The 14,521-nt window shown below is 52.3% G+C and overlaps 6 protein-coding genes across 6 annotated transcripts; 1 reads left to right on the forward strand and 5 right to left on the reverse strand.

The window, feature by feature from the left end:
* Window positions 1-1,406: 1,406 nt before the first annotated feature.
* On the reverse strand, window positions 1,407-2,435 carry CGGC5_v017230 (uncharacterized protein; the record flags this gene model as incomplete). Its single annotated transcript, XM_066153843.1, has 3 exons — window positions 1,407-1,684; window positions 1,759-1,858; window positions 1,947-2,435. 3 exons carry the CDS (start codon window positions 2,433-2,435, stop codon window positions 1,407-1,409), a joined length of 867 nt encoding a protein of 288 aa, XP_066006955.1.
* Window positions 2,436-4,016: 1,581 nt separating this feature from the next.
* On the reverse strand, window positions 4,017-5,149 carry CGGC5_v017231 (uncharacterized protein; the record flags this gene model as incomplete). The annotated part of the gene is made up of 4 exons (XM_066153844.1): window positions 4,017-4,558; window positions 4,627-4,818; window positions 4,872-4,892; window positions 5,059-5,149. 4 exons carry the CDS (start codon window positions 5,147-5,149, stop codon window positions 4,017-4,019), a joined length of 846 nt encoding a protein of 281 aa, XP_066006970.1.
* Window positions 5,150-6,075: 926 nt separating this feature from the next.
* Window positions 6,076-6,526, reverse strand: CGGC5_v017232 (uncharacterized protein; the record flags this gene model as incomplete). Its single annotated transcript, XM_066153845.1, has 3 exons — window positions 6,076-6,222; window positions 6,276-6,414; window positions 6,474-6,526. 3 exons carry the CDS (start codon window positions 6,524-6,526, stop codon window positions 6,076-6,078), a joined length of 339 nt encoding a protein of 112 aa, XP_066007065.1.
* A 1,489-nt stretch (window positions 6,527-8,015) lies between these two features.
* Window positions 8,016-8,735, forward strand: CGGC5_v017233 (uncharacterized protein; the record flags this gene model as incomplete). Its single annotated transcript, XM_066153846.1, has 1 exon — window positions 8,016-8,735. The coding sequence occupies one exon, from the start codon at window positions 8,016-8,018 to the stop codon at window positions 8,733-8,735; it is 720 nt and encodes a 239-aa protein (XP_066007066.1).
* Window positions 8,736-10,467: 1,732 nt separating this feature from the next.
* On the reverse strand, window positions 10,468-11,323 carry CGGC5_v017234 (uncharacterized protein; the record flags this gene model as incomplete). Its single annotated transcript, XM_066153847.1, has 3 exons — window positions 10,468-10,831; window positions 10,891-11,024; window positions 11,126-11,323. The coding sequence occupies 3 exons, from the start codon at window positions 11,321-11,323 to the stop codon at window positions 10,468-10,470; spliced, it is 696 nt and encodes a 231-aa protein (XP_066006798.1).
* Window positions 11,324-12,468: 1,145 nt separating this feature from the next.
* CGGC5_v017235 (uncharacterized protein) lies at window positions 12,469-13,782 on the reverse strand (the record flags this gene model as incomplete). The annotated part of the gene is made up of 2 exons (XM_066153848.1): window positions 12,469-13,565; window positions 13,632-13,782. 2 exons carry the CDS (start codon window positions 13,780-13,782, stop codon window positions 12,469-12,471), a joined length of 1,248 nt encoding a protein of 415 aa, XP_066007064.1.
* Window positions 13,783-14,521: the final 739 nt, after the last annotated feature.

Consider the following 14,521-nt stretch of genomic DNA (forward strand, 5'->3'; position numbering starts at 1 on the left):
TATTGTTAGTGTTGTCTCCGTGTCTATATATATATCACTACCTACCTCGCAGCGTCTCAGCGTTGCTGTTGCTTATAGGGCTAGTAGCAGACCATGTCGAGGTCCTTCCTCTAAGCTTTCGTCGTTAGTTGGTGTATGGATATAAGTTGTTTACCGCCGTTTCAGTGCGGGCTGATATACGCTTCCAGCTCCTTCGTGTGTTTTTTTCACTCCTTTTTCTTTTTTCCAGTTTTCTTTTTCTTTTTCTTTTTTTTTCTCCCTCTCCTTTCCCCCTTCATTCTCTGGTTTTTGTTTTAATTAACAATGCCTACACAAGGCAACTAGTCCTTCGGGTTGGAGGCCCCCTTTTTCCTCAGAGAATGTAATTAGAGTCCCGTCTCCGTGTTTCCCTTTGGCGAATCAATCGGGACTGCCGTGCTGTCTAGCAATAAAAAGAGAAAACGCACCGTTTCTCCCGCTTGTCCCTAGGTACACTCCGATGAAGCAGATACTCTACTCTGGTGTAAGTCCCAATTCAGCCTTCCCTTTCCGGTATGTGTAGCTGCGCTAGGACTATAGCTCCTTTCTGAGATAATCCGTATCATAGTTTACGTATGTGTCTTCTTGGAAGGGCTGCGTTGATCTCCCTGGAATCTTTATTCTTGGACGAAGCTCCATGTGCCCATTGCCCGTCCCTATCTCGTTCTTCATCGTGCGAAGGTCCCTTGTAATTAACTTTGTGATAATCTCTACGCTGTCGTCTTCCTGTCCTGCGTTTCCGCATTTCTTCCACGTATTATATACAATCCCGATAGCCATATATAAGGACCTTGTTTTTGCTGCGCTACCGACAGGAGTAGCTGCTTGCCGTCCTCTTCGCCTGTCATGGCTTGCTCATTGGCCGCGCCAGCATCTTTGGTGAAGCGGTCACTTGCCTACACACTATTCGCAGCAGTCTTTATTCTGCGACCCATTGCGTGCTTGTCGATTTCCTGGTAGCCAGCTCCGATACAGCCGCATGCTTTGCTGCCTTTAGGTCTGTTTTAATTCCCACACCATCATCTAGCTCACAGAAAGAGGGGGTAGGTATTCCTGCGCCGCTCGCTCATTTTCCTCGTATTATCTGATACTCCGTTATCTGAATCAATGTGTGTTACAGTCTCGGTCTGCCTATATAAACCAGACCAGCTATCGCACTTTTTCAAGAGGTTTAGTATATGCCTAATCCTGTCTCACAGCGGACTACCGGTGCAGGCTAAGAGCCGGAAAATATTCTAACCTATACACCACCACGACTGATGCCGTGACCTCTATGTCCACACGGCTCGCTTCCTCGTATCGTCTACAGGCGGTAGTACACTGAGCCCGTTACAGCCTCCTCTAGTCTAACATCATACTTGGTCGATAGGTCCATCCGTACGGGACTGCTAGTGTGGCCGAGTAGGTGGTTGTCTAGGTCGGGTCGGCCGGGATGGCTGCCCCACTCTAGTTGGCCTGCTGCCTTGGGCAGGGCGCGGACGGGTAGCGGGGATTATGCTGATCTGCTTCTTCGTGAATGTGGGGAATGGCCTCGGAAGGCCCAAGTTAGCATTTCTCGCCGGCTTCCGCGCCACGGTAATGCCTTCGTTCGCCATGAACTGCTTGCATCCCCAAGTGAGCAGACCCTTATCATTGACAGATTCACCACCACCGCAGGCATTTTGTGCTATGTCACAATCTCATCAGCACCATATCGACTGCACTGCCCACCACAGAATGTGAGACGGGTGTAATACTCACGTCCTAGGGAGCCACTTATGCCTGCTTTTCCAAAGGCCACAATGCGCGTGGCTGGGGGCCGTCTCCGCGCCTCCTGCGACACCTCATCATCCAAGTTATACTGAAACGGCGTGTTAGTAATAGTAAGCATCTAGCGGCAGACCCACCATTCGACATGGTGTGGCTAACCTGCAGTAGGATGGACTTACCTGGTGAACTGTGAAGACTTCCGCACAGCTCGCTCGGGTCTGGTGCTCCTTATTGACGGGGACTTTCTTAGAAGCTTGTAGCTGTGCCTGGCATCGCTCAAGAGCAAGTCGGACCTCCGGTTTGGAACGGGAATCGGCGAACTTGTTATACACGAACCAGCCACCCTTTAAACTGGAGGATAGGTAGATGTCCTTCCCGAGAGCCATAGCTGCCATCATGCTGGGCTGAAGGTTTTGATCGATACCGTCGGCCCGGAACTTGGACTGCATTTGCGTGTGGGCCAGACTGGCAAGCCCGTAGAGTTGGTCGTCTGTGAAGAGCGTAGCAGTGTCTGCTGTGAACGTGAGTTTAGACGAGTAGATAACGCGCTGGGCGTTCTCATAGGCGCCTTTGTCGAGCTTAATGCCAAGGTCCTGAGCCAGGACGCTTGTAACTATGGTGAACAGCACAAGCAGGCCCGAGAAGCTGGCCGTCCAGCCGTGGGACATGGCAGACCACATCGAAGCTTTGATCAGTCGGGGGGGGAGGTGAAAGGATTGTTAGGGTTGACAGATGCCCCGGTTCCCAGTACTTATTGTGGTCAGAGGTAAACAGTCGATGTTTGTGAGGAGCAATACGCCGTGAGGCCGGTGGACTTCAGCAGCAGAAAGCGGTGATCGAATAATACTTATAGCCGGACAAGGCCCCTATGCGAGATCCTAATGATAAGATGGCCTCCTGATAAATCCCCCAACAGGCGACAGAACTGACAACATCCTGCCTTACCTCAATACTGAGAAGGATCCGCTGCGAGGGCTTCTCCGAGCCGTGTAAGGTGGTTTCGGGTGGTTCAGACGGATTGAAAGAGTGAAAGCCGCAACAAGCCGCAAGCCTGGTCTACGTTGCCCTGCGAGGAAATTGACATGTTCCTGCAGGCTAGGCGGAGGACTCCCAGACGGCGGCACCGAACTCTCGGGGAAGGATATCGGAGCCACAGACAATGAGTGTATAGTCAACGGTTTGCTAGACCCTGCGTGTCGGGAACCCCGAAGTCAGGGCGCAAGGGAGTACTTATATCCGATTAGGCCAAAGGTAAGCTAATTACGAGGTGACGAGCTTGGACGTCAACTAGCACCAGCATCGCAACGTTCTACCTTCGTTGAAGCCGGAGACCTGGTATGCGCTAAATATAGTGTCGCAGAATCTAAAGGGTCCCACTCGGCAGAGGCAACAGATGGAAGGAACAAAAATCTAATTAATGCGGAGGTGGGTTGTTAGGGGGGGGGGCGGGTGCGGAGGGTCGGTAAGTCGGGCGGGCCTAGTGCAATCTCATCCGTTGCCCTCGGGAACCCCGTGGCTGGAGCCTCGATCGGAGACTTGACACCGCCGTTACCCCAGCAGTCGTCTCCGCGCCGGCCGGAAGGGGCTCGATTCCAGCTTTTTCACAGACACCGAAGTTGAGCCACAACAACCAACCCCACATATCACGATCTCTTTTCCCCAACCAACGCATATCGTGAAACCCAACGCGCCTATATGATGAGTGACGCAAAACGTGTGATTCATGCATTTGGCTAGGAGATATTAGTCGGCTTCACAGCATACCTCAGGCTTTATGTTAACACCTTTCAGAGGTCGTGGATGGCTTGGGAGCCGGAACGAAATCAGGAGACAAGAGAGACAGAGGACGGGTAAAAGACGAGAGATGAGAGACAGAGACGAAGTGAGGGTAATCAAAGCTATCACTACGCTGGTCATACTGACCAATGGCCGCTTGTTTTGCTCCTGGTGATCCTTGTTGTTATCCAATAATATATTGCCTTATCCAATTCCTTCCCAAATACCATAAGCAATTGCGAGCTATGCAAATGGCGTACAAAAGAAAACAATGCTCTACGTCGGGTTCTATTCCACCATGACCAGCCACATTTTCTCGCGCCACACGGAAACACATATCTGACTTTCAAACTGAGGCGGCGCACTAGATTCCTCAAGAGTCGGTTCGACAATTCCAACAATGCTTTTAGACGCCCCTTTACGATCACTACCTTTTATGGAGCGAGCGCCCTTTGATTGATTCGCTCTGGGTTTCACCGGGTAGGCTTCGTTTGGCGGCTGCCTTGGCCACCAGCCGGTCTGCTCGGGCCAGCCGGTCTGCTCGGGCCACCTCGCTCCAGTGGCTTGAATGTCGATCGATAATTCTTGGAGTCGTCCGCAGAGACGGAGGTATGGAGAGCCATCCGCATGTCCGCCTTCTTCTTCGGGTTGCCGGCCGGCTTCTGCATCTCCTTGCGCGCGTCGTTGAGCTTGAACGCTTTCGGGGGCTGGGGCCGAGGCTCCGTCGGCTTAACATGCTTCGTCACGCTGCCTTTGTACCAGTACACCGACCCATGATTGCTGCGCCCAAGAGGGACTAGAGACTTGACGTCAATAACGAGGCCGCCCTCCTCCTTCGCCTCTCGCACCACACAATCAGCCAGCGTGGTATCATGGCGTGAGTCGTAGCCGCCCCGAGGCAGGATGTAGCCGACCTGGTCGAAGTTGCCATTCGCCGGAATCATCCAAACGTTGCCGTCTTTGTCGTAAGGGACGACACCACATCGCACGCGATCTTTGGAGCCCTTGAGGGTCACTGGGTTATTGGTCAGTCATAAGCTCCTGGCTCTGATCTAGCGAGTGAGGCGTGCAGTTATTACTGACCTGAACCGTCTTTGCCTCCGGTCTTGACCGTATCAGAGGGGAGGCGCCAGGCATCGACGCCCTTCATACCCTGCCACACGTCCTTGTCTCCCGGCAAGAGGTCTTTCCCATTCTGTGCCGTGACGGCGTGGATAGCGAACGCACCCCAAAGTGCAACAGACCACACGTTAGAAACGGAATACTGCATCTTTTCTGTTGGCTGGATAGCTGTATATCTTTTATTGGTTTGTTTGTTTGTCACGTACTCCGTGAGAGAGTGAGAGAGACTGAGAGAGACTGAGAGAGAGTGAGACGGAAATCTGACCTCCACCTGTGTAGGTCGGCTCGTCCAAGTCAAAATATTACAACAGGCAATCTCAGAGCAAGTTTAGTAGTAGTGAAGAAGCCAATTAGGAGAGTTATCATCAGCGATAGAGCTAACACATTATATACCATAATCCACCACGGCCACCCCCCTGCTGTTCCCGGCCAAGCCTTCTTCGGGGTGCCCGTCTACGCTCATGAAGCCTTGGTCATTCGGCATTGCCGTCAACTGCTGATTACACTGCTAGCTATCATCTCCATCATGGAACCGCCGTATATACGAGTGTAAGGACCAGGCGGGGACCCTAGCCATCGGCTCCTGCGTTCCATCTCCTCTCTAAAGTAAATCTGCACGAGGTGTTACGCGCATGAACGGTCGCCCCGAGTCCTGATCTCTCTGACCGGACGGGTGGAACGGCCTTGGTCGAAGGCCAGAACCGGAAGATGGAACTTTGGTAGTCTGGCAAGAAACCGGGCGAGGACTCTCCTAATAAGGAGTCAGGCAAAGATTCTGATAAGATCCAGACGGCGGGGAATGGACACTAGAGGCCCCTCACGTTACATTCAAGGTTGAGAGGTCTTTTACTGAGGTCTAATAGTCTGCGGAACAATTAGTGTTAGTGACAGCTTTTATAAGTCAGTTCCCACCCGAATAGTGCGAGAGGGCATGCCCAATAGACAGAGACGCCCTGCGGTGTTGCTTTCTGTGTCTGCAAACTTGTCCTTCCACTCTGACCGAAGAGTCGGCGTGAGTATATATTGGTCCTAGGACCCTGAAAATTGACGGTGCCCATAGAAACCACATCTTCGTCGTCAATTACGTGTTCCTATTCTCCCAAATAGTATAAAGACAGGACCGTGACCCGTACTCTCCCGTCACCTGCTGGATAACGCCAGTAGATGAGGATGCGGAGTAGTAGCAAACTGGTTGTGATCGATATTCCCCTTTAAGCGAGTCATGTAAGTCGATCGCCGTATGTTTGGAATAGGTCAATGGATTAGCGTCCTTCAGCAGTTACATAGTACAACTACAGGCTCCCGCGTCAAGTAGACCCTAAAACGCTAAGAGGAGAGAGGGAAAAGAAAAATAAAAAAAAAAGTGCTATTAGTCTGATAGATGCCGTCGCCTGCCCCCCGAGTAGTCGCTCAGCAACGCCCACGAACTTCATTCGGGGGCGCTTTGCAATACAGCCCTTTCCCGTCGGCGCACTTGAAGCCGGTATCAGCAGCCTCACGGCAGGCAGCCTCCCACTCTTTCCCTGCGATCTGGTCGCTGCCGGTAGACTTCACGCACTATTTGAGTCGTTAGGGCTGTTATCCGATCAGGTCGCCAGAGATAATCATACCTGTCCAGAGGAGGCGTCGAAGTCGCCCTTTCCCCACCGGTGCTGCTTTGAGGCGTACAGCTCGCATGCCTTCGCGGTGATACGCAGGTTGGGATAGCCGCTGTTGTGACACGCGCAGCTATCGTGAAGGTTGGCAGAACTTTGGGGACGTTAGGCGAGACAGCCCGGGTGGAATAGCTAGGAATACCTGGGACTTACGCGACAGAAAGGAGGGCTAGGCCGGCGGCGGCCTGCAAGAAACACAGCTGCATCGTCACACAGAAAGGTTCGATGCTCCGCTACTACCGTCGCACCGTGGGAAACAACAAGTGGAACCTGGCCGTTTGTGTAGGACGATAAAAACGCTATGCCCGGCTGATAGGCTGCATAAAGCAGCAGTGAAGAAGTGGAGGGGCACTTTAACAATAAGTTTGAGTACGATTAGGGCAAGCGGAAGCCTCGATCATGATGGCACGAGGCGGCCCGTCTGGTTTTATATTCACAGCCCGGTGGTAGGGGATAGCCCTCCTGGTAGCTAGCTCAGCGGCGTGTTAAATCACCAAGCGGCATGCATCCAGCTCCATGTGGCTCATGGTGTTTGCCCACCGCGCCCACTAGACGTACCAGTTATGGGCTGCTAGGAGCACGTCCGCTTCTTTACCTGGTAGCTGGAGTTGCCGCCGGACAGAGCGAAGCTCATTTCCGTCTTCTGATGTCCGTCTTTCGTCTCGCGGACTCCGCCCTCCCGGCCGTCATTAGATGCAGATGGCTGTTGTGGAGCCACGTGGAACAATAGACAGCCCTCTTTTTTCTTTTTTTTTTCTTTCTTTCTTCACATGCGAAGCGCATATACCCATCTGATTGCAAACCTATCTATCATCGTCTTGCCCATCGTCTAGGTGATAGATACGACGACGAGAGGCTATAGCGTCGAAGGTCATGTGCAGCGTGGCCCCGAGGCCCACAGCTGATGAACAGCATTCGTTTGGACAGGGTATTTTACACTAGTGTTCGGACGGAATGCCCCTGTCACCGAGCAGAACTTCTGCACATTCCTTTGCAGAAACCCCGTCCCATTTTACTATACTAAGTAGAATCTCGATTAGGATTCTTGCAGCCACTGGGCATGTCCTTCGCAACGCCTCGGCAGCCCCGAAAGTAATCCAGGTTACGCCCAGCAGCCCGTGATGGCAGTCATGCGCGTACTGCCTGTCGTTTCCCACTGTCCGCGCGTCAGGCTTCGTCTATCCGAAGAAAAGGGAAAGCAAAATCATCTTGAACCTTCCCTGTCAAAAGGCTCCCTTTGCTGGAAAGTGGTCGTTCGCCGGGAACAAGGATACTCGTCGTCGCCGAGCCGTACGAACCCTAGCGAGGGCCCTGTCTGGCTCGCAAGCTTCGTTATGTCGCCCCGCCGCTGCCGCTAGTCTGGACCTGGGTGCCGTATATGCCTCAGCATGAGATCGTCTGCGCAGTACCTTACTGCAGCAGACAGTCGATACTATTGCTAAACAGGTTTTATCAAACTAGACGTCAACGGATTGAACAATACCAAAAGCACAACGTCTAAAAGTATATGAACAGCCGCAGTCGTCTAGTCCATCTCCAGGAACATCTCGCCTCCTCACTACTCTGCGCCCTACGCTTCACGCTCGTTTCTCTTACCCAGCCCGCGACTAGCTGACTTCTTCTCGCTCCCATCACTTCCCATCGTCCGCCCACCTATCAACAGACTGGGCGTTTGTTATTGACATATCATACAAGATGAGACGGTCGCTCCTCATCACTACATTCAACCTACTCAATGTTGCTGTAGCTGTTGATGTCTCCCAGCCAGCCCCTTACCCTCTGAGTTTCGACGACGTCGTCGCTGTGAACGAGGACGGTTCCCACAGAATCCTCAAGACAGCAGAGTATGACGCTCTACTAGCGCGTGTTGCGCCCGAAACCGTCCAGATGAACGTGCGGGTCACTGAGGGGGGCGGCCTCACCCGTCGTGACTGTAGAGGGAGCACGGAGGTCCAGGTCGAGTCTGACGAGGAGTTTCTTAACTGGGATGTCGCTATCTCGCCCATATTGAGCTCCCATGGAGGCACTGCTACCGTCTCCGTGGCTAAAGGCTACTCCGTTGGGAATTCAGTTATTGTTGGCTCGACCGCTAACGTTGCCTTCGCAAAAGTGGCCCTAAGCATGTCTCTATCGGTTAATTACGCCCAGCGTTGGACGACTTCCGATAGTCAGACTCTCAGCTTCACCGTCCCGGAAGGCCAGCATGGCCTCGTCGTGTCACAGCCGCTCGTCCGCCGGGTCACCGGGCGTCTGCTCACCGGCTGCAGCCATCGCCCGACCAGCACGCCGTTCACTTCCGACACCTACACGGACCAAAGCTTCGGCAATCTCGATTTCGTCAAAGGCGTCATACGGCTTTGCAACAGCACCGTCTACCCTATCCCTTACTGTAACGGTCAAGGCTTCCACTACTAGGACAGCGGGGACAGATTGGGCCTGTAGTTGCCTTCAACGGGAGATCTCGGCGGCAAGGTGGATGGGAGGGGAGTACACAGTTGACTGCGCATGCCTAGGTGGGCAGAACAGCTGTTGCCCAGACGGTCTCATCTAAGGGCAAGGTGATTTGAAGACTCTATTGCTACCAGCGTGTGATTAAATGGTCTTTAGTGTGGTAAGGGCAATATATATGCCTTGACGCATGGATTGAGGCAGTGGTCTGGTGAGCGCAGGCGCGCTGTAATCAAGTATTTCGGCCAACAGAAGAGAGATGTCTAATAATACCTCAATCATATGGACGGATTCAGAGGTGAATAACGTGAATATAATCTCATAAGGTTGGAATTCAGAGTGTGATGTGGTTAAAGACTGAGGATAATAACAGAGCGGGGAGGAAGAAATGAAAGAAGTGGAAAAAGAAGTAGGATAAGGAAAAGAATAAAGGTAATGAAAAGGTTGATTTCTTCTTGTCATGGAAACCATGCTGCTGTAGATTGGTGTTGGGCTGTGAACGATGCGTCAGCCCTTCAGAAGGTGTGTCAGTTGCCCACCACCTCCAGATGACCGGCCTCAACGTTTCCAGCAGCGCACACCAGGCGAAGATGTACTCCTGCATTGAAGCCAAGCAGAGGTATCTAGGCCATTAAAGAGACAGAGAAGCCAAAGACCTCTGTAAAGAGAAGAAACAGGAGGAAACCACAAGGCAAATCGATTACTCACAGTGTATTGATTTTGCGGATGGAATAAGCGTAGAGCGTTAGTGGCGTATCATGGAGCCGGAGCGGGGGAGGGGCAAAGCCATGAGGGATGGGATTAGCACAGAAGCTAGCTATCAGAACCCGCGACAGCGGAGAAGGAATATAAAAAGATGGACGAACCGGCCTTAAGAAGGTATCAGTAGAGGAACTAATTATGGAGCATGTGATGCTAAATCATTACACCCAATTGTTTCATAGACCTTACTCCCTTATTTGTTTAGTTGTATTCCAGGCTACCCCTCCTGAGGCTATCACCACGCTTGCCTACTGGACCCAGCATGGCGACTAACAGTATATTTCATTCCAGGACCGTCTCCCGTCGCTTGTGTACGTGTCAGGGTCGGCCGCTACGGTGCTGTCGGTGCACTATCCAGGGATCCGTAGCAATCATAGATACTTCATGTCATCAGCCGCCCTGTGATGTAACTACCTTAGGCCCTCCACTACAGACTATGCGACGTAATAGCTACCGCAGGTAGTCCCCATAGGTCTATAGCTATGAAGCGTACGGCCAGGGGTGATGATGATAACGGGTCGATCATCACCACAGCTTCCACTCTATACCACAGATGTACGTTCTCGACCCGCTCATGCCATGTGCTGAATACCTTACCTTGAAGAAGGGAAATATAATCATAACTTACGGTCCTTAGGCCCTCCCCGTTTCATAAGGCCTGGCTAGCCTCTGGCAGGTCAGAAGGAGCCATGGAGCTTACAACAGCAATGTCGATCTCAGCTAGCTTCTAATTCTGTGATTTCTTCACCTTTCACTCGATCGAATGTCTCACAATTGTATGATCAAACCAAACTCTTTTCCTTCTATAGCTACGTTCTATGGAACCAATGAATATTTTGCGCCCAAACACACAAAACATGAGATCAACAAAATGACGGAGCCCGAGAGCCTGAAGGAAGGCCCTGAGGCGGTAGCGCAGATCCCCATACTACTCCTCTTACTGTGGTTTTCCGATAACATTTTTCTTCCAGCTTCTGTAGTCGACGACCACGTTATCGGGGAGCCGCTTCCATTCCTTTTTGCAATCGACCTGGATATCTAGGTCCCTGTCGTTGACGAGGTCTGACGGGATGAGCAACTGCTTAGCCCCCTTTGCAAATTTGACACCGGGATCGTCGGTTTTGTCAATCTTTGACATTCGAAGGGCGCGATTGAACGCCTCGTCGTCAACCTTCACCTTGTTGACGGTTTGCTTAGCCGCCCACTCATACTGCTTATTGATATTCCACCAGGTGTTTTCCGGAATCCAGGCTTTGAGAACGTTCTCAACGGCCTTCTTATTGGCGGTTACGTGACAATGCCTGCATGCAGAATCGCGGTTGAGATTAAGTAGTCTAGTGGTGGTGTGACATGTACGTACCAATCACCGGGGTTCCCAACCCACTGCCCGGGCCCAGGTGTGAGGTAAACGCCCTTTCCGATTTGCGCGGCGCCACGTGTTAACCCAGGGTTATAAACAAGTCTATGCTCCCTGTTGTACGCCCTTGCTTGATCCTAATTTCTTCGTAAGTCTGCGGTATCATACTAGCGCCAAACTTCCTGTTGGGGGAGGGGGGAGGGAGGAAGAAAAAGAGAAAGAAAAAAAGAGCCCTTACTGGATGAACGGTCCTGTAGCCGATTGTGATACGACCTGCTTGCGACGTCGATGCCGAATTCCCCCCCGACGTCGATGCCGACTTCCCTCCCGACGTCGATGCACAACAGCCCCCTTGGCGAGGCTCCAAGGGTACGGAGGCGACGCTCCCGACAAGGGCAGTAGCCCATAAGACAGTGACAATGCTAGGAGTGATCATCATGAGGGCTTTCCAACGGAAGATGTAGTAAGACGTAGGTTAGTAAAAAGGGCAGTCGGACTGTCTCGGTTGGGCTAATGGGAACAGCTGCTGCTCGTACTTATACTTGCTTGGGTTTCAATACAAAGATCATTAGCCCTCATCGATCCCGGAACGGAAAGACCGAGGGTTTCCACGCATTTGCTATCCTTCGACAGACGCGAGCTACCGCAGAACAAGGCTGCACCGCCAGCGGCTAGGCCGCCGTATCATGCAGGGGAGTGCATTAAACGTCGGCCACTACCGAAATGACCAACAAATTATCAATACAAGCCCAGGAATGGTTTTGCGCGGGGCAGCGGACGTGGATGGGCGAAAGCGACGGCGGTATCCGTACACGCACGCAGCAGCGACATATCAAACGCCCAACGACAGCAGTAGCCCCTGGCCGCAGCCTTGTATTTTCTGAGAGGCTGTTTGAGAGCTATTTAGGTACGATCTGCGTCACTCTGATGGATCGGACATCACCGGCTAATTCGTCCGAGAAGGGGAGGGGAGGGAAAAGAAGGGGAAAAAAAAAGCCAAAAAAAAAAAAAAAAGAAAGAAAGAAGGAAACGTATAATTACCGAAGGCAAGACAGGACGCTGTGGGTATAGAAACACTTTTGTCTCACGTCTCGGGTTGTCCGATAGACAGGTAAACATCTATATAGGGGTCGGATCCTTGCTTGGCATTGAGGTACACCCAACCACAGGTGTACAACTATTGGCTAAAATAGAAGCATATGCGCCGCCCGTCTCTTCTCTCTCACTACCCCTGCCCAAGTGGGGAATCTTGACGAGCTTCATAGAGTCCGCTCCGCTCCGTCCCCGGCATCATCATCAGCTTAAGAGTGAATCTTCAATTAGAGAGGCTACCTGATGATCTTCCGTCCGGTTTATCTTATTAATCAACCAAACACCTCCATATCATCAAGTCATTTAGACACAATCTATTCCGAAGGTCTATCAGCATAGAGGACAAAAGCTGGATGGGTGTTATGCGTAACAAGGCGCGTTTGCGAACGCGTCCGGGTATAATCTGACGCACAGGTTCGGGTTCTAGGTCGTTCAGCCATGTAAATGTATGGACCCTAGCTGCAGGCTGGCTCATGATGTTCTAAATGACTATTGAACAGCATTCTCCTTCGATCTATGTTCCAGGCTTTCATGGAGGCAGTACGTGACCACATTGGCGAAGCCGATGAATTGGCTCGAGCTCTGCAGAGCCGCTAGTAGCAAACCATGCGATTTAACCCCAAAAGCTTCCATTACTCTGTTCACAAGAGCGGGGATCCAGAGCAGGATGTACAAGATGGGATACGAGTTGAGAAGCATCATACGCTTGATGCGCCGCTCCAATCTCCGGGACTGCTCGTTTATCGAATGATGAGCTGTCGCCGCAGCAGTGAGGTTCGGCAGCATTACTTTATCACCCGCGCCGACGTTTCGGCTGGAGCTCGGTCGGGAGTCCGCCAGGTAATCATCTCCCCATGGTTGAGAATTGCACGGCGATAGCATGCTTCTGCTACTGCTGTCTGTTGTCAAACACCTCGTAACAGGAAACGCTGTGGCGTCCGTCGCCAGCGGGGGAAGGTTGTATCCCAGCGGGGGAAGGTCGTATCCCAGCGGCTGTGCGGTCCGTGGAGGGTGTCGTCCACACATAGCCGCCGCGACTTGCGGCCGTGGCCAATCCACGTCCAATCGACTCACCGTCGTCTCGCGTGCTGTTAACGGAGCGGCAGTGCTCGTCGAGCTTCCGGTCCAGCCCAAGGAAACCGACGCCATCACAGCGGGGCGAAGGCGTCGGCCGAGGTACCACCAGACGTAAGCGTAGATGGAAACGGTGGCGAACATGATCCACAGACGCCAAACGTACGTGAGGGCAAATCGAAGATCGGGTCTGTCCCACGTTATCCAGCACCAGTTCCCGCTGACGGGCCCCACGACGCCGATCCCAGCCGCCGCGACGCTGGTAGCAATAGGGACGAGCCACACGCAGAAGCAGATGGAGACCCTCTCGAGGAACGTCCCCTCCGCCATGGACGTTTTTTGTTTTACTACTAGAAGTGTCGCAATGGCGATGGCGAGGATGGAAAAATCGGACGCTTGCACCGACAGTTGACCAATCACGCTGTTCAGGACACATGCTGTTCCGCGTCGCAACCCTCTGTCTCGGATGTATATGATCCCCGAGACGGTGTTGTTGGCCGAGTTAATGAATTCTTTTTCATTCGGAAGCCGTTAGCCCTCTCGTCCTCTCGGAACAATCTTGACGGGAACCACATTACCGGCCACCATGAGGTTGAGAATGAGGATGTGGCGCAAAGACCGGCGCCGGGTGCGTTGGAGACCGATGGAGATCAATGCGCCAAACGTCGTCAGGAACGAAAGACTACTCCCCATCAACGTCAAAGATGCAACTAGTACGTTGAAAGTCATTGTCGGCGTACGGCGCCACGATGCTGCAGCTCTTTCCTCCACAGCTACCTCACGCGGAAGCCTTTACTTTGCTCTGTGAAACGTTGAATATATGACCAGCGAGAGACCATCTTCGCCGTACTGGCCCAGTTACGCAATGACCGGGAACCGTCGCGGATCGGGGGTCCATACGACATTCAATTGCGGGGCTATAATCAACCGGTAGTGCCATCCGAACCTTAGCAACCGCGCGTATCCACCAAACCCGGTCAAAGACCCAAAGAGAAAGATAAGGAAAAAAAAAAAAAAAAAAAAAAACCCCAAACAAACAAACAAACAAACAAACAAACAAACAAACCCAAAACTCTCAGAGGGGGAGGAAGAGGGAAACAGAGGAAAAGGAAAAGGAAACGGAAAAGATTGGGGGCCTTCACGGCGCGATCGAAGTTCGGGTGAATTAAACGCCATTTGGGCGATGGGATGGCATCAGGGCATTGTCTGGACACCAAAATTACGTTTTAACCCTAGTCGTGATCTGAGCGTAGTGGGGCCGAGGTAGCCGCAGGGTGGTGTCGGCAAGGGACACTAGAAAGACAAGGGTTCAAGGTGGGGGGTGGGGAAGTGAAGTCTACTTTGCCGACCAAGGTGTTTTTTGTTCCCTGTCTCCTTCAGTTCCAGTGCCCGCGGCGGAAGAATGTTCGTCAGAAGTCTTGAGTCTGTAAACAACCGGCTTCGGACAGTCCGCAGGCAAGCTGGACAA

Source organism: Colletotrichum fructicola, assembly GCF_000319635.2.
Source record: "Colletotrichum fructicola Nara gc5 chromosome Unknown KSG_Nara_v1_contig11, whole genome shotgun sequence".
NCBI lineage: Eukaryota > Fungi > Ascomycota > Sordariomycetes > Glomerellales > Glomerellaceae > Colletotrichum > Colletotrichum fructicola.